Below are 18,133 nucleotides of genomic sequence, written 5' to 3'. Positions count from 1 at the left end.
CTGGGGGGCCACAAACACTAATCAGAGATGTGCACTGCAGCTCCCTAGTCCAAAGGGCGACAGGGCAGTAATGCCCTACAGTAGGCTGGAAAAATCAGTAGAGAAAGTAAAATTAATATTGAACTATGGACAGAAAGAACCAGCAGCAGAAAAAGGGAGGCAGAAGGGGAGGGAGAGAAAAGCAGCAGCAAGGAGAGAAGGTTAAAGAGAGAAGGCAGAAGAATAGAGCTGGGAATTCCATCGACACCTCACAGCATCCAGGGGAGCACACAGAGCTGGTCGAGGTGTCAAATAGGCAGGGAAGCTGCAGCCTCAGTGCAGACGGTATTGCCAGTTTGTCAGCTTTCTGTCCCTGTGACGGAAGACCTGACAGCTTAGAGGAGGGAAGGTTTATTTTGGCTCAAAGTTTCAGAGGTTTGGTCCATGGTCAGCTGGCCCCAAGACAGACACAGCATGGCAGAAGGGTGTGGCAGAGGAGAGCTGTTGGCTCATGGAAGCCAGGAAGGGGGCCAGGCCGGAGACAGGGCTGGAGCCAGGTGCTGTCCCCAAGACCATGCTCCTGCAGCCATACCACCTGCCTGTGGTTTTCCCACCTCCCAGTAAATCCAAGTCTTTAATGTGTCAAGTGGACGGAGCCGCTGGTGTGGTCCCAGCCCTCATGGCTAGTGTTTCCCCTGGGAACACTGGGGCATCGCCCAGCACATGAGCTCTTGAGGGACGTTCCAGATACAAACCGTAACATCAGTGAAAGCTTAAAAAAATCTAATATTGAAGCATCTACAGCTACTCCTTGCTGAGGCATTCAAAATGGAGAGATTTCTTTTTATTGGTACAGAGATTAAACCTAGGGGTGCTTAAACACTGAGCCACATCCCCAGCCCTTTTTTATATTTTAGTTAGAGAAAGGGTCTCGCTAAATTGCTTAGGGCCTTGCTATGTTGCTGAGGCTGGCTTTGAACTTGAGATCCTCCCGCCTCAGCCTCCCCAGCTGCTGGGGTCACAGATGTGCAGTGCAGTGCCGTGCCCAGCAAGACAGAGGGGTTTCTCACTGGGCCTTCCAGCTTTGGATTCCACCAGATACCTGGAGGTCTAGTATTGTCCGCCCTTGGCTGTGTGATCCGAGTGTCTCTGGATCCGCTCTGTCTCTGGGTGTGACCACACCAGCCATTTCTGCTGGGCTGAGGAGCTCTATGTTCAGTTTTCACCACACTCAGCCTTACGCTTTAAAAACTGCCCAGAATTCAGGTAACTGCTCCATCCATTGACCTTGACCTGCCCACCTCTGGCGTAAGCCTGGGTACCTCTGACCTTTCCAGGTGCCTAAAAGCCCTCAGGAGGGTCTGAGGGACGGGTGTGATTGTCTTGGTTTGAGGTGCTTCTAGGCTATCAGCTGCTCCCCCCTTTTCTGAGTGGCCAGGGGCTCTGAGCGTTCCATGAGGAGTCCTGGTGCTACAGCCCTGGGCCTTGGTTTCCTGTCCAGTGTGGTGTCCCCTGGGCTTCTCCGCATGGCTGGAGCCCATACTCAGTGGGCCCTTCCCTTCCAGGCCATCGATAGCATCCACCAGGTGGGCGTGTACTGTCTGGCGCTGGTCCCTGCTAACACCCTGCCCAAGGCTCCCCTCGGGGGGATCCACATCTCTGAAACCAGACAGCGCTTCTTGGGAGGAACACTGCACCCCTGCAACGTGCTGATGTGCCCTCACACCTGCGTGACCAACCTTCCCAGACCTCGTCAGAAGCAGCCAGGTCAGTCTGCCCAGCAGCCCCATTGTGACTGGGGGCCAGCCCTGAAGACCCTGCAGTGGTAGCTGCCACTCCCTGGGGCTGGGCCCAAGGGCCAGAGCCAGCATTTGCCAGTTGCTTAGCACCCTGCCTGCTGGCACTGGGCCAAAGTTGAGGAACTGTGGCCATTTCACCTGTGAGGATAATGGCAAATCCAAGGCCCACACCTGAGCTTTGGATGGCTAGGAGGTGGCTCCCTAGGGACAGAGATGAGGCCCAGGAACAGGCCTGGGCCTTGGGATCTGAGGAGCCTCTTGGCCACCATCATGCCCTGCTACCTGCCCCAGCTACCTGCCCCCAGGCTGCCTTCCACAGCCCTGTACCTGTTACAGTGGCCGGCTTCATAGGACTTTAGGGGTCTCTCAATGGCCAGTTGCCCATCCCTGACCTTACGGCTGGCTTAGCTGTTCATGCGGTTTGTCATTGCCTTGGTCATGAGTGCAAGCCAACTTCTTGGAACACATAGAACGTCACTACATGAATACATGTCACCAGGAAGACTTAGTGTTCAGATTGACACAGAAATGCAGTAAAATGATAAAACATGTTAAGAATTTGGCTGAGGTCAGAGATATGTCATATTCTCAGTTTCTCATTGTGCTTTAGTTTATATTTATGAGTGATTCTGTCAATCAGTGTAAACCCTTAGCTGGTTTTACAAACACTTGTGTTTTAGAGAAGACTAAAGTCAAATTCAGGTGTGTTTCAGAATAACAAGTGTGAGGGAATTTAGGCTCAGGGTGAGCCTGATTCCCAGCCCCAGCTTCTCCCTGGGAACCACTTCTAGAGGTTGGACCTGCGTCCATGATCGTGGGGAACCTGGTTGCTGGCAAGAGAATAGCACAGGCCTCAGGGAGGGAGCTGGCCCACCTGGAGGACAGCGACCAGGCGCGCAAGGTAACGGTGGCTTTGGAGGGGGCCCGAGGCCAGGAGGTCTTGCAGGCGCTGAGCCGGGCCCTCTGTGCAGTTCCTGTTCCTGGCTGACGTGCTGCAGTGGCGAGCGCACACCACTCCTGACCACCCGCTGTTTGTGCTGCTGAATGCCAAGGTGAGGCAGGCCACCGCATCTGGAACATAGTGGGCCTAAGGCTTTGCTCCCTGCTCCTTTGCTTATGAAATCTCGTTTCCATGTAGTTCACACAGTAGCATCTTGTATTAAACAAGAACATTCTCATCAACTTTTTTTTGTGTGTGTGTGTGTGTGTGTGTGTGTGTGTGTGTGGTGCTGGGGACTGGGCCCAGGGCCTTGTGCATGTGAGTCAAGCTCTACCAACTGAGCTACATCCCCAGCCCATCAACTTCACTTTTAAAATCAAGAACAGTATACATGTAAACACCCATAAGTTTGTGAACTAAAAGGAAGTGTCTGTATTTTCAATCCCAGGCACTTACGTTTCCTGTGTCTGTTCAGTCCTCCTGCTGACTGAACATGCTCCTCTGAGTCTGGTCACTTGTTAGTGTACAGGTGGTGTCTGGGTGGGCGGGAGACCTATAATGCCACGTCCAGGCGTGACAGGAATACAAGATGCAGAAACACAAGACTCCTGCTCCCTGCCGCCTGCTCGGCCTGTGTGAAGTCTCAAACTTTGCATAGGAGGGGCAGTTGCCACAGTCTCAGAGGACTCTGGGGCACCTGCTCACTCACAGATGTGTTGGTCCCATGTAATGTGTGAGCAGGACACTGTGAGTGACTCTCCCTGCTAGACACGCGTCCTGCAGGAGAGAAGCTATCTTTCCTGGTCGTTTTACCTCTGAGTTCTAAAGTATGCAGACAGCGTGGTTAAGTGTTGGCAGGGTGCAGCCATGTGTGATGAGAACCTAGAGATCAGAGAGGGGGAGTGGAAGCGCTGGGCAGGCTGCAGGTAGGCCAGGGGCTGGCGGCAAGTGGGCTGAGCCAGTACTGTCCAGGGCCTCCAGGTTGGGAGGCCAGGGAGTGGGGACTGGCCTAGGGTTCTGGCCTTCATCCCAAGGGTGCGCTGGGGTGCCCTGATAGGGTGGAGCAGCTGGGTGCACTCGTGGTCACAGTGGCTGCTCTGGACTGTAGAAGGGTGACTTTGGGGGCTGGGCACATAACAGCAGCGTGGAGCAGGGAGCAGGTGCCTGGGCGAGTGTGATGTGTGGCTGGGGGCATGTGTGTGAAGAGTGCACCCTGGGCTGCTGACCGAGGTCTTGGGTGGGTGCTCTCAAGGGATGAGGAAGCCACGGGGGGGGGGGGGGGCGAGTACAGGTGCTGGTTAAGCATCCATGTTCTTTTTGGCCTGTTTCTCTGTAAAGCATCAAGTCCCCAGGGACATGCTGCCCTGGGACCCAGGAACCTCCTCTGGTGGTGCGGGTAGAGGCTGTGGCCCTAGTGGACCTAGGCTTTGGGGTCTCAGAGCATGTGAGCCCCCTAGCCCTGTCACTGTTTGGATCCTGCCCAGGGGGCTTCACTCTCACGGGGCCACTTGAGGGCCTGGCCCCACACTGTAGATAACAGGCACATCTGGTGTCCTGGGTGGTGCCTGTGTGTTTGCACACCAGCATGGTGATGCCCCTGATTGCCTTCCTAGGGCACGGTCACCAGTACTGCCACCTGTGTCCAGCTGCACAAGAGGGCTGAGAGAGTGGCTGCTGCTCTGCTGGAGAAGGGCAGGCTTGACGCTGGGGACCACGTGGCTTTGGTCTACCCCCCAGGTAGGTGCACACTTCCGACCATCCCTCCCAGCCTGCCTAAAGCCCCTCTGCCCCACACGTGGCCATCCCAGGCTCAGACCCCTCCAAGAGCCTCTTGTGGTTGGATGGGACCTCTGACCTGGTGGCTCCACACTGGCAGGGTGGCAGATGCTCAGCTCACTGTGCCTCTCAGTCCAGAATGAGACTGTACCAACTCTCAGAGCCCAGATTCTGATTATTTAGAACAAAAACAGAGACCTGGAGAGGCCTATGATAGAGTCCCCTGAGATAACCTTCCTCTAGCACAGGCTAGGGCTGCAGGGTTCCACCCATCTGCTGAGGTCTCTGTCCTCCCCAAGACCCCTGGTTGTTCAGGATGTGAATGTCCTTGGTTGCTCATTGGCTTTATCAACTGTATAATGTGGACACTGCCTGTGTCCCTGCCCACCTCACCCCTGCCCAACCTATGGCACTGAGCCCCTGATTCCTGGTGTCCTGTGTGGTCACTGCCATGTGTCCCTGCCTACCTCACCCCTGCCCAGCCCGTGGCACTGAGCCCCTGATTCCTGGTGACCTGTGTGGTCACTGCCATGTGTCCCTGCCCTCATCCCTGCCCACTTGCCCCTGCCCAGCCCACAGCATACTGTGTTGCTTTCTTCATCTGGAGGTTGAACATGGCCTGTGGGGTGTTAGTAGTTGGGTTGAGGATGATGACTGAGGCCTGCAGTTGTCCCTGCTGTGGGTGTCTGCTGTTCTTCATGTTGCCTGTTTGGGCCGTTTTTTGAGCCGACATTGGAGACAAGGGCCATGTAAGCCAGGACAGCACTCTGGCTACTTTGCTGCATCTCAGCCCCATGTTTTTTAATTTGCCTTGAAAGCCTGCCTGGGGGAGAGTGTGGTCTCGGGAAGAGCTGGTGTGCTGTGGTCCCCTCTGTCTGGAGGTGGCGAGCTGGTGTGCCGGCTGTCTCTGGGCTGGCGAGACAGGTCCACATTTTGCACCCTGTTCTCAATGGCTCAGTGCCGTTCAGGAATGCAGAAGTGGGTGTAGGGACAGAGTTCCTGTCTTTTGTTTGGGGGTGCAGATGCTTGGCAGGCAGCCCAAGTTCCTGGGCTGCAGGAAGAGGACCTCTGGCCAAGTACTTCTCTGTGAGGCCTCCATGTGGGGTGCTGTCCTTTATTCTGCTGCCTTGTGCTGAGCTGCTGTCCGTGTCCACTTGAGTCACTAAGGGCCCTAGCAGCTGTCAACTGGTAACGCCCTCCCTGGCTGGACCGCCTAGGTCATTGTCTGTCTCATGTCCAAGATTGCATGTGGATGTGGCATATTCATTTGACTCTAAGAAGGAGTGTCTGTAGCCTGAGGGTGCTGTGGGTTGTCTCTGATTCCACAGAGGCTGGCAGGACTTGGTGCTCTGGGTGCAGGGGGACCAGGGCAGGGAATGGGTTCTGTCAGACTAACTCTAGAAGATAGGTTCCCACAAGCCTTAATTATAGGGAATTTTAAACCTCTGGAGAAGTCGAGAGAGTGGTGGGTGAGGAAGCAGGCAGCCCAGGGCTCGCACCAGTGCCCGGGGCCCAGGAGTCTTGGCATCGGGGGCTGCCCCTCCTGGTTTGGTCCTGTGGACACCCTGTTGCCCTGTGTGTCTCAGCCTCCTCTGAGGGTCAGTGTGTGCAGGCCTCAGTCCTTCCTGCTTCTGGGTCCCTCCTAGGGCACTACCTCGGCTCCTGTGCACCCCCAGTGCACCCTGTAGTGTGGCCCCTCCCACTGCCCGGCCCTCAGGGCGAGGGGCTGACCTGACTGCCGAGGGCTGCCTCTGTGCCCTTCCATCAGTGCTGGCCTCTCTAAATGCTGTGGCCAGACCTCGAGAAAATTTTTGCAGGGCCTGGCAATGGATACCGTGCTCTAGGCCCTCCTGACATCTGCTCATCTTCTCAGGGGTGGACCTCATCGCCGCCTTCTATGGCTGCCTGTACTGTGGCTGTGTGCCTGTTACTGTGCGGCCCCCACACCCCCAGAACCTCGGCACCACGCTGCCCACCGTCAAAATGATCGTGGAGGTGCGTGCTGGGAGGGATACCACAGGCTAGGCTCTCCAGCTCACAGCCTCCTACTGTGGGCAGGGCTGGGCGGGATGCCACAGGCCGAGCTCAACAGTTCACAGCCTCCTCCCTCCTGGTGCAGGTCAGCAAGTCTGCGTGCGTGCTCACCACACAGGCCATCACACGGCTGCTCAAGTCCAAGGAGGCAGCTGCTGCTGTGGACATCAAGACCTGGCCAACCATCCTGGACACTGGTACGCGTCCTCAAGAGATGGCTCGTGGACAGACTCCTCTTTGTAGGGTTTCTTCTCCTTTTTATAGGGATTACATTCTTGCCATCCAAAATTAAGTGGTAGGGTGAATGACCAGCTGAAATGGAAGTGGCCTGTGTGGGGCATGTGACCTCCTGTGGAGTGTGCAGCCTGTGAGACCGCAGGACCCCGTCCCAGGTGTGAACTCCCCTTCCCAGGCCCACGTGCTGGGGTCTGTACCCTGCTGCCCTGGCTGCCCCTGCTGCCTGCACAGCAGGTTGGCACTGTCTGAGCCTTCCACCAGCCCCTTGAGGACATTTCCCACTGTGTACCCTGACTCCTTCTGTTCCCATCACTGGAAAGATGCATGGCTGGGAAAGGGCTGGACCCCTCTGCCTGGGCAGCTGGTTCAGCTTGGTGAAGCATGTCTCAGCCTAAGGTGAGACACCCAGCCCAGCTGCACCCCACAGCTCTGCAGTCACTGAGTACAAGCCAGGAGAGAGCCCTCCCTCCCCACTGCAGCCCGTGCACTCCATGATGCCACCAAAGCTGAAGCCAGGGACTGTGTAGTCTGTGGCTGCCACCTGGCACCATGAGGGACAGGAGGAACCATTTTCAGGGCAGCTGTTGAGGGGTAGGGGTAGAGCCTGTAGCCCAAGGGCTCACTTGCCTGGCCAAGCCTGTGTCGAGGGGCTGCTGCCTCATAGGTGTAAGAACTGGGTACAGCAGGCAGAGCCTGGAGCCTGCGTGCCTGCTCTTGCTGGTGCTGCAGTTCTGGGCAAGCCCTCAGCCCTGTGGCTTCCTGTGCTGTCCTCGTAGCCTGGCCCCTGCTCTCCTCACCCCACTTTCCCCCCATCACACACCTGCAGTATCTGTGACAGCGTGGCCTCCACACGCGGCCTGATTCTGATGGGTGTGTGCTCTGGGCCTCACAAACACCAGTCTCCTCTCTCACCTGTTGAGGCCTCGGCAGAGCACGTGCAGGAACGCTGACCTCACTGTGTCCCTGTTTAACAGATGACATACCAAAAAAGAAGGTGGCTAGTGTGTTCAGACCACCCTCCCCGGATGTGCTGGCCTACTTGGACTTCAGCGTGTCCACCACAGGGATATTAGCAGGAGTAAAGGTGGGTCTTTGGAGAGAACTCCTGTGTGTTCTGCCCTGGAACCCGCGAGAAGACAGGAAGGGTGGGCGTGTGGCTCAGGCAGGTCCTGCTTATCCAGATCGAAGAGCAACAAGCGTTGTGTCTTAAAATTTGTAAGGAGCACCAACAAACCCCCAGTGAGAGAGCCAGCAGGTCAAACTTTCTTGGATGTCCAGCTTTCTGGCTTGTGACTGACCCCAAGGAATGGGGGGCTTTGATGAGTCCATTTCCTCATTAGGAGTGAAGAGCTCAACCTGGAATCTTTGCTCAAAGACTCTCCTGTGCCATTTCCTGGGGGCCTGTCAGGTGTCATGGGGATGGCAGCCAGCTGTCTTGAGGAAGTCAGTGTGAGGTTCTGTAGCTGGAGCTGCATGCCCTCCTGGCCAGGGGCTCAGTGGACACGGCTGCAGGCCCTCCTCTTTCTCACCACTAGCGACCGTTTCTTTCCTCCTCCAGATGTCGCACGCAGCCACAAGTGCCCTGTGCCGCTCCATAAAACTGCAGTGTGAGCTCTACCCCTCGCGGCAGATTGCCATCTGCCTGGACCCCTACTGTGGCCTGGGCTTTGCCCTGTGGTGCCTGTGCAGGTGAGTGTGGTCCACTGCTCTGGGCTCTGGCCGTTCCCGTGCTGCTCTAGGATTTGGCCTCCCGGAGGCTGCATATGCATGTTAGGGCTTGCTTGGGATGAGGTGGTTGGAGTCGGGGTCTAGAACTGAAAGAGTAGAAGCATCTTTCACTAAAGGCAAGCATCATCCACCATCAGAAGCTGGAATAATCTGCCCAACTCCTTCAGATGCTAGAGAGGGGTGCTCTGTCTATGAGGCCTCATGGGGCCCAGCTTCTCTCAAGTGTTTGAAGTAGAGGCCAGGACCCATGCATGGCACCCCCAGCCTGCACCCTGCAGCTCCTCCCCTCAAAGTCCCCTAGTGGGAGAGCAGCATGGGGCTCCTGAGGAAGGGGCAGCACCTGGTGCAGTGGCTTCTCCCCAGCTGACCCCCTCCTGCAGTGTCTACTCCGGACACCAGTCAGTGCTCGTGCCTCCGCTGGAGCTGGAGAGCAACGTGTCCCTGTGGCTGTCAGCCGTCAGCCAGTACAAGGCCCGTGTCACCTTCTGCTCCTACTCCGTGATGGAAATGTGCACCAAGGGCCTGGGCGCACAGACAGGCGCACTCAGGGTGAGTCCTGGGCGGAGGCTCCTGGGCACGGTGCCCTGAGCCAGGCAGTGGCCCCCTCCCAAGGCCCACGCCAGCCCCTGTACCTCCCAGGCCCTGTGCCTATAGGGAAGGTCTTCCTCGAGGTGCACACCCGCAGGAGAGAGAGTGGAGTGTGGGCTGGATGCTGCCCTCTGCGCTTCTGAGTCAGAAGCCCCAGCCTGACACTGGGGGGCAGATAAGTGTGTCAGCTTCCCTTGTGCACTCAGACCCAGGGCCAGGCCATGCTGGGCCCCACCCAGAAACTTCCAGAACGGGTGGAGCCCGGAGCCTTGCCTGTGTGGAGTGCACCAACTCCCTGCTCCTCTGCAGATGAAAGGGGTGAACCTGTCATGTGTGCGCACGTGCATGGTGGTGGCCGAGGAGCGGCCGCGGATTGCCTTGACACAGTCCTTCTCCAAGCTGTTCAAGGACCTGGGCCTCCCTGCGCGTGCTGTGAGCACCACCTTTGGGTGCAGGGTCAACGTGGCCATCTGCCTTCAGGTAAGGGCCAGCTGCAGAGCACCCTGTACACTTGCCTGCTCCACTCTCCACCTCCGAGCCTTTGCTTCATTTTCCCATGGCCGTTTAGAGCTGCAAGGCTTTATTTTAAAAGATTTAGTGTTCTTGTTGATGAAGAAAGAGTTATTTAGAAAAGAACACATTGATTTGACTGGTACACCTGTAAGAATCTCTAACCAGATGCAATGTGTGGCTACTTGTTAAAAGAAATGCTGGACTCACTATGTTACAACATCTAGCAAGTTTAAATGGGAACATTGATAAATGTGCTAATTCATGTAAACCCAAATCTGTTTTGAAGCTGTAAGTAAGTTGCAGAAATGAAGTTTCCAATGTAGGGCTTCTCTTCTGCTTTCTGGATTTGGCATCTCCATTGACTTTCTTTCTGGAAATATCTTTTTTTTTTAATATATATTTATTTTTTTTAATTGTAGTTGGACACTATACCTTTATTTATTTATTTATTTTTATGTGGTGCTGAATTTCGAACCCAGGTCTTTGCACATGCTAGACAAGTACTCTACTGCTGAGCCATAGCCCCAGCCTATCTTTCTGGAAACATCTTAAACCCACATAGCTTATCAGAGATCCTGCACAGGAGGAGCTGGGCACAAGAAGCAGGTGCTCCCAGGCCAGACTGGGCCTCCTGGGTTTCCAGCGCCTGCGCCGTCCTCAAGGACGCCTCAGCGTAGTGGGGTGCAGCCGTAGACCCCGTGTTAGGCCAGCACCTCGTGTTTCTGCTGATGTCCTCTCAGCCTAAGAAAGGCTGTTGGCCTCTCCAAGCTTCACACCTTGAACGGTGGAAGGTGTTGGGGGTCCCGCCTTGATGTCCGTCACGTGGCTGGCACTCTGGCTGGTCCTGTGAGCTGAGGCCTCACCCTGTGTCTGCAGCCTGTACCCTGTCTGGGTGCTGGAGGCACGTGCTTGCCTGCTGGCGAGCCGGTGCCATGTGGCCACAGGGCTCTCGCTGGGATACCACCTGTGCTCTGAAGATGCAGTGACGTGTTTTGCTCTCTTCCGTGTTTCTCACGTGGCCGGTGGCCTTCTGTTTGTGTTTCCTGTGGCTGTCTCCTCCCTGTCTCCCTCTGCTGGCCCCTTGGCCTCTGTCAGCCCAACAGGCTGGGAAAGCTGGCTGAGCAGGTATGACCTTACCCTTGCCCTCAACCTTTCTAGTGCCTGACCCCACCCCCAGTTCTTGTGATCTTCTCGTGAATTTCAGATGAAAATGTGTTTCGTTTGCTGTCTAACTTTTGTTCACAATGGGTATTATTTGACATATTACAAAAGCTTCTTTGTAACAAAATCTAAAGTAAAACTATTTTCAAAGTGTAACCTTGGCACATTGCAGGGACCTGGAATCTCAGCAGGGCTTTGTGTTAGTTCAGGGCAGACACAGCTGATGTTGCCTGGGACCTTCAGGAACGTGCTGATCAGAGTCCGTTTGTTAGTGACTTTTTAGCTAGTGGAACAGCACATTCTGACCTTGAATCAGGACTCAAACACTAGACTTAGAAGAAGTCAGGACAGGCGTTGTCTCCCATCTCATCTGAACGAGCTCTGCTGTGCTGGGTCCCTAGCAGGATTGTTGAGGGCAGGCCCTGCTCTCACCACTGAGCAGAAACGTCCCAACCACAGCAAGAGACCACTGGGAGCAGAGAGTTAGAACTGAAGCGAAGCTTGTGTGGCTGGATGTTTTCAGTGTTCCTGAATGTTTCACTCGATATCACAACCCTCATGGGTGTTGGATGGAGAGCAGCAGCAGCCCTGCCCTGGGACCCTGAGCCCCAAGGCAGACCTGCTCTAGGGAATAGGCTGCTTTCTGGGCACTCCCCATGGCCCAGGAGGAGCTGCCACACTGCCAAGTCGGTGGCCCCAGAGCAGAATGCAACCCGAAGGCAGCTCCTCCGTGCTCCTCCTCTTGCAGGGCACAGCTGGCCCAGACCCCACGACCGTCTACGTGGACATGCGGGCGCTGCGCCATGACAGGTAATGTCCACACCTGCTGGCAAGGTCCCTCAGCCTGGATGTGTACTAACAGCACCCCAGGTCCCAGTGGACACTGGTTGGCCCAGGGCCTCCAGGCCCTGGGTGTTAGTGGACTATGGCTCAGCCAGGGCCATCTGCACTGAGAGAAGGGGAGGTGTGTGGGTGTCTTGGGGTGCCCTGGGGGGAAGGTGGGCTTTCACAGCGTGCGCCCCACATCCTCAGAGCTGCAGGGAGCAGTCCTCACCCTCCCTCACACAACCCAGGCGGCAACGGTTGCTTTCTTGGGGAACGTTAGAAGGCAGGACAGCCAGCTAATGGAAGCACCATCGTCCTGGTGCTGCTTCAGCGTCTGCCTGACGCTCACATCAGGAGGCGTGTGCTGCGGCCAGATCCTCAGGGTGGTCACGCTCCTGTGCTATGTAAATAATGGGTGCAGCTCCCTGGGTGCCAGGGGCTGGCCAGGTGGAGGACAGCCCAGGAAGCAGGGCAGGTGGGGCCTGCCTGGGGTTGTTTATAAGAGGCTGATATTCCCGCTGTTGTTGACAGACACCCTCAGGGAAAAGGTCTCCAGAGATTATTGCCCACATAGTAAGTTTTATTCTGAATTTTTTTCTGTGTTAATTTTTAGGGTACGCTTGGTGGAACGGGGTTCTCCGCACAGTCTGCCTTTGATGGAGTCTGGAAAGGTAGTAGAAGCTGGGACTCCTGTGCCCCAGGGCAGGTCTGAGACCTGTCTCAAATGCCACCCAGTGGAGGTGCTGGGGCTGTGTGCTGCCCAGCGAACGTAGCCAGACCCTGGGAGTGGGCTGGGCCACTGCAGAAGCCACTTCCTCCTCTCCGCACACGCAGAAGCATGAGCTCACATCCAAGAGTGAGCATCTAGGTGCAGATACAGAGATTAATTACCCTTGACCAGGCCATGGAGCAAGGGCCCCGCCCACACGCGCTCTTAGACTGGGGTGGCTGAGGTCAAGTGGCAGCAAGGAAGGGGCCCTCCCAGGGCTGCAGGCCAGTGGGGATGTGCCTCCACCTGCTGAGGCCCCTGAGGATGCTGAGGGAGGAGCTCTGGGCCTGAAATGCCCAGGTGAGAGCTACGTCCTGCAGGAAAGGCCAGCCGGTGCAGACACAGGAGCGAAGGTGCCTTCAGAGCTAGGGATGCCCAGCAAGGGCCACTGGTCAGGGTGAGAAAGTGAGTCAGGCTGGTGGTGTGGGCATGCAGCGCATGTAGGGGTCTCAGGGCCCCACACAGCAGTGGCCACACATCTGGGAGCCTCTAGAACCCCTGGGGAGCTGCCTCTCTGTACCTTCACAACTCAAGAAGGTTCAGAGAGGCTACCCAACTCTACTTGCTATGGCTACGGCCACAGCTGCCTCTAGGAAGCAGGGTGCTGCCCAGAGAGGGCCAGAGCCAGCCACAAAATGGCCAACACGTGGGCCCTGTTGGCTGCCCGCGGGTGGGCGTGTGTGAGCCAGTGGCAGGTGCAGGCTGCAGAGCTGCCTCCACACGTGTTTCCACTTTCTCTAAGCAGCAGCCCCGCTGAGAGCTGAACAGACCTGGCCCGTGGAGGCCTGTGAGGAGACTGGGGACTGCGGCCCTGCCTGGGTTGGAGCTCCTCCAGGTGGTTTTGCAAAGTCCTGATGTCACCCTGGCACATGTTCTCTGGGTCACTGCCCTCAGGAGCCTCCCAGTGCCTGTCCCCACCCTGCCCTATGCCCTCCTCCTTTGGTCGGACTTTTCTTTCCTTCCCCTCTTGCTGGCACAGTAGCTCAGGCCTCTGGGCAGTGTTCTGGAAGGAGAGCTGTGGTTCTGGGTTCAGGTGGGCCACGGTGGGGGGAAAGCATTCAGGAAGACAGGCAGAGTAGGGAGGGCCTGGTGCCAGTGTAGGACCACACCTCCCACGGCCCTGTCCCCTCCTCACCTGCCTGAGGGCCACATGCCATCGCCCTGGCCCTTCTTATCTGTAACTGAGGGTGCAGAGCTAGCAGCCAAGCCTGTGCAACCAGGTGGTGTCCTGAGCCAGGGAGGGGCCCTGGGTTGGCCAGGAGGCTGGGACATGGCCTCCAGCCTGCCGATCCTGCACTGAGGAGGGGTCAGGCACAGACCCCTGGGGAAGCATAGGCTCTCGAAGCCCTGTTGCGCAGGGCCAGTGGTGGTTGAGGGTTTTCGGCTTCAGTGAAAGTCCTGGTGGACCCCAGCGCTCGCCCAGACGGGAAGGGTCGGAACATGCTCGGGACCTGGGGTTGTTCTGCTGGGTCCACAACTCACATTTTTTCTTTTAATGTCTCCTTTCTTTTAAAATTCAAAGTCAGGTTTGCAGTGGCTTCTAGATTTCTAGCCTGTCCCGGGTGGGCAGTCCTGCTGCAGGGCTTCCGAGGGACACTCTGATGCCCCTGCATCAGGAATTTCCTGCTGTTTTCTTTGATGAGGACTTGTGACAGCTAGCTGTCCTCCTTCCAGATCCTCCCAGGGGTGAAGGTCGTCATCGCACACACTGAGACCAAAGGGCCCCTTGGAGACTCGCACCTGGGCGAGGTGAGTGTTAGCCAGGGTTGCCCTCTGCCCCTTTCTGTCCTAGATTCAGGAATTTTGACCCTGGGGTCACACATGTCTTTGGGAATCCCGGGAACACTTTGGCCCTGTCTCCCATCACTGTGTTCCCAGACCTGCTGCCCTGGGTTGCCCCAGCAAGGGAGCCTCAGGTCTGAGGGCCCTGGATGGCCGGAGGAGCCCATGCTCTCCTCTGACCCCGGGTCTGACCTGGAAGCATGTGAGTGCCACCAAGGTGCCTGTGTGGATGTGGTGTACTGTCTGCTCAGGCTCCGTCGTTCCGTCTGGTCTGAGCAGCTGTGTCTGCCACCTGGTCCTCCTGGGGACTGAGCTGTGGGTTGCAGTGCGGGTGGGCGTTTTGGCCTGAGGACTGTGTGGGCTCTGTGCCCCCCCAGCACAGGACAAGCACCTTCATTTGAGGAAGGAAGTGTCACTTGCCTTCTGTGCCCATAGCTGTGCTTAGTCCACGAGTGAGACGCTGAGGATGCCCCCGACGGTTGGCTCAGGTTTCCTTGAGGCTCTTCGTAGCCTGGGGCTGCCTCAGGATGGAAGTTGTGCTCTCTGGTTTGTGACATGCCTACGTTCTTGTCCTCTGGGCCCCACCAGATCTGGGTGAGCAGCCCCCACAACGCCACTGGCTACTACACGGTCTACGGGGAGGAGGCGCTTCATGTTGACCACTTCAGTGCCAGGCTGAGCTTTGGAGACACGCAGACCGTCTGGGCAAGGACTGGCTACCTCGGCTTCCTTCGGAGAACAGAGCTCACAGATGCCAGTGGAGGTGAGGGCCGCTGTGAGTGCCTGCCGCAGTGCTGGGGGGCAGGGTGGGTGTCTGTGACAGCCCTTGGGACCTGCTGTGCCTGCCTGTTTGCTGGAGCTTGTCTAGTCCGGGGATCTCACCTCCTCGGACCCATGACTCCTTCAAGGACAGGAGTGAGTGAAGGATGGTGGTTATTGGTGATAGACAGAAGACCCTTCCTCAGGCAAACCAGCCTCCCCAATGGTCTGCCCCCCATTGTGCTGGGGGTGTGGTGTCTGAGCCGTGGCCAGGGTCCCGAGGACTGCAGCCAGTCCCACAGCCAGGTTGCTCCTATGGCTGCTTTTTCCAGAGGTGGGAACAGTTAGCATGCACACACCACTCGTGCCTGCCACTCACTGCAGTGACAGCCTCTGCGTGGATGGCATCCAAACCTCCCTGTCCAGGGCTCCTGGCTGGGCCCACAGACACTGGGCAGCTCTGCCTTCTGAGCACCTGCTCTCACCTGCATCCTAGAGCGACACGATGCACTATATGTTGTGGGGTCTCTGGACGAGACGCTGGAGCTGAGAGGCATGCGGTACCACCCCATTGACATCGAGACGTCTGTGATCCGGGCACACAGGAGCATCGCTGAGTGGTAAGGGACCAGCTGAGGAGCGCTGCCCCTCTGCATGCACATAGGGCAGGGCCTGGCACTTCCACATCAAGTGGACAGGTCCTAGGGAGGACCAGGACTTCCTGAGTTCTTCCTCTGGGTGTGTTTCTGGGGAACCCCACCAGGGCACACCTCATTGCCTTTGCCAGGGTTTCAGGTTTTTTCTCTTCCTAATCAGTTTCAAACCAAGAGACTATCCCCAGATGTGCAGGCAGAAGTCCCAGACTCTGCCACGTGTGCTGCGGCATCTCTTTGAACGTGGTTCCTTGGTGCCCACAGGCTCCTGGTTCTCAGCAGCAGCTGGGCTGAGGCGTGGTGCCCTGGAGGCACATGGCCCACTGTGGCACATGCTTGTTCTTTCGCTTCTTGGCACTTTGCCAATGCCTTTTGTGTGACTGCCTCTCACAGTGCTGTATTCACCTGGACCAACCTGCTGGTGGTGGTGGTGGAGCTGGATGGGCTGGAGCAGGACGCGCTGGACCTGGTGGCCTTGGTGACCAATGCAGTGCTGGAGGAGCACTTCCTAGTGGTGGGCGTGGTGGTCATTGTGGACCCTGGTGTGATCCCCATCAACTCCCGGGGCGAGAAGCAGCGTATGCACCTGCGGGACGGCTTCCTTGCAGACCAGCTGGACCCTGTCTACGTGGCCTACAACATGTGAGTGCCACCGCCAGAGCCTCAGTGCCCCACTGTTCCCTGCTGTGCTCTGCGGGTGCCTGCATATTTCCCCATCGCTCCTTCAGGAAGCACTTCCTGGACTCCCTGAGAAGTGCTGGGACCTGCCAGGGATGTTCACAGACACAGAAGCCAGCATTTACCTGGAGTGCCAGGCGGAGAGGGCGGCCCCTGCTGCACTGCAGGGTGGAACTTCTTAGGCCGCACGCATGGTTCTTGATTTGTAAAATTCAGTTATTTATTCCCACTTAAATGACAAGTGCGTATCAAACCTAATTTGGAGAGAACTTGGAGGCCACGTCACAGCGGCCTTCTGTCACCTGGGGCAGAGCCCAGCCTGGTAAGCCTGCTGGGTGGGAGCATGTCCTGGCCTCCCGTGTGGATGGCAGCGGGGCCACGCTGGGAGCTTCTTCTTCGCAGTCTCGCTGTGGAGGTTGTCTGCACATGTTGTCACTGATGCTCATGAGGCCACCTGAGACCATCGGTCCACGTGCTGTCCCTGCCCTCCAGTGTCCAGTTCCTGAGTTCTCATGCCTCCACATGCTGCTTCTCATGGGGTGTGTGGAACTGACATCCTTATTCCAGCAGATGGGGCAGGAGCCCAGGTCCGCCAAGGTGTCCCCATTGTGCTGACCAACCCGCTGGCTGAGGAGGGCCGTTCCTGTTGGAGGTAGAGCTGTGACCCTCCTCATCAGCGAGTGCGCTTTGAGTTCTGTGCCTACAGAATTTGGCCAAATCATTTCCAGTGATTTCATTCAAACTTAACAAGGCTGAGTGATCTGTTACATTGAACCTGAATCAGTGAAGAGAATGTAAGATTCTTGAACTGTTTAGGGACTAGAAGCTGAACACTAATCTGAGACAAAAAATTATTTTTATAGAGCTGATTAAGAGGATATTACAGGTGATTGGGTTTTAGGATTCAAGGGTGGGAAGTTATGGATTGTGTGTGTTTCACAGAAATAACCAGGCTAGCCTGGATAGTGCCTATAGTTCCACAGCATGTCTGGCCAGCCGGGCGGTGCTGGATGGCAGCATGGTACGTGGGAACAGACCAGATCCTGACAACACTGTTGTAACCACATACAGAATTCATGTAGCTCATTGTTGGTCCCACAGAGGTCTTAGCAGTGGATTCATTCTTTACCAAGAATGGCTGAGAAGGGACAGAACTACCTAACCCTAATCTTAATGTAGTTTTATAGCAAACAAAAATCATAAACTTTTTGTATTGAAAGGTCAGTGGCAGTAAGACAAGGTATCTGGTAAATTAAGATTTTAAGATGCACATTAAAATGTTTTAATTACTCTCTGGGAATTCTGTATACACACTAAAATTTTTATATCATTATGTTAATAAAAGTTATTGACTATTTGTAATTCTGCATTTTGAAATGTGTGAAAGGTTTTATAACTTATCCTAAATAGGATCTATTTTATGATGCATTCTTTCAGAATATAAAAACAACTATGCTTACAGCATAAAATCTAGAAAGCACATTGAAGTATAAAGAAGAAAATTAAAACTCCATGAACATTCCTCTGAGTAATAGTAATATTAATCACTATCAATAGTAATAGTAATGTCAGTACCTCTGATGTTAATACCTCAATATTAACACCAATCTTTCAGGATCAATTTTTCCTTTTAAACATTTTTTACAGAATCGGGAGGACATACCTATTTTATCACCTGCTTTTGTACTTAACAGATAAAAGTGTTCTGGCTGTTCCCTGTGCTCCTCGGGTTCGATGCCCACATCCTGCAGGTGTGCCAGACGTACACCAGGTGTGGCATTGACTCTGCACTGCACATGGGCTACTTCAGGGCGCAGCGGAGGACCGCCACTCAGACACGCTGCCACTCCACACTTTTGGCTCTGCGTGGGCTCAGCTCTCACAGAGTGAGCATGGTGGTCACTCCAGGCCT

At 55.8% G+C, this 18,133-nt stretch overlaps 1 protein-coding gene across 6 annotated transcripts in view; it reads left to right on the top strand.

The window, feature by feature from the left end:
• Dip2a (disco interacting protein 2 homolog A) overlaps nucleotides 1-17,583 on the top strand; it is a 91,420-nt gene extending 73,837 nt beyond the window's left edge. For 4 of the 6 annotated variants that reach the window (XM_076868405.2, XM_076868404.2, XM_076868403.2 and 1 more), the window contains 17 exons: nucleotides 1,545-1,746; nucleotides 2,570-2,679; nucleotides 2,750-2,830; nucleotides 4,332-4,455; nucleotides 6,368-6,489; nucleotides 6,614-6,725; nucleotides 7,740-7,849; nucleotides 8,324-8,454; nucleotides 8,874-9,042; nucleotides 9,391-9,561; nucleotides 11,504-11,565; nucleotides 12,194-12,251; nucleotides 14,024-14,098; nucleotides 14,720-14,894; nucleotides 15,387-15,510; nucleotides 15,937-16,185; nucleotides 16,272-17,583. In XM_076868405.2, the coding sequence (XP_076724520.2) occupies nucleotides 1,545-1,746; nucleotides 2,570-2,679; nucleotides 2,750-2,830; nucleotides 4,332-4,455; nucleotides 6,368-6,489; nucleotides 6,614-6,725; nucleotides 7,740-7,849; nucleotides 8,324-8,454; nucleotides 8,874-9,042; nucleotides 9,391-9,561; nucleotides 11,504-11,565; nucleotides 12,194-12,251; nucleotides 14,024-14,098; nucleotides 14,720-14,894; nucleotides 15,387-15,510; nucleotides 15,937-16,185; nucleotides 16,272-16,455 (2,259 nt within the window). In that variant the 3' untranslated portion in view covers nucleotides 16,456-17,583. The other 2 variants (XM_076868408.2, XM_076868406.2) reach the window with 2 other exon arrangements.
• Nucleotides 17,584-18,133: the final 550 nt, after the last annotated feature.

Source organism: Callospermophilus lateralis, chromosome 10, assembly GCF_048772815.1.
Source record: "Callospermophilus lateralis isolate mCalLat2 chromosome 10, mCalLat2.hap1, whole genome shotgun sequence".
In the NCBI taxonomy this organism is placed as follows: domain Eukaryota; kingdom Metazoa; phylum Chordata; class Mammalia; order Rodentia; family Sciuridae; genus Callospermophilus; species Callospermophilus lateralis.
This window is presented reverse-complemented; position numbering and strand designations above follow the sequence as displayed.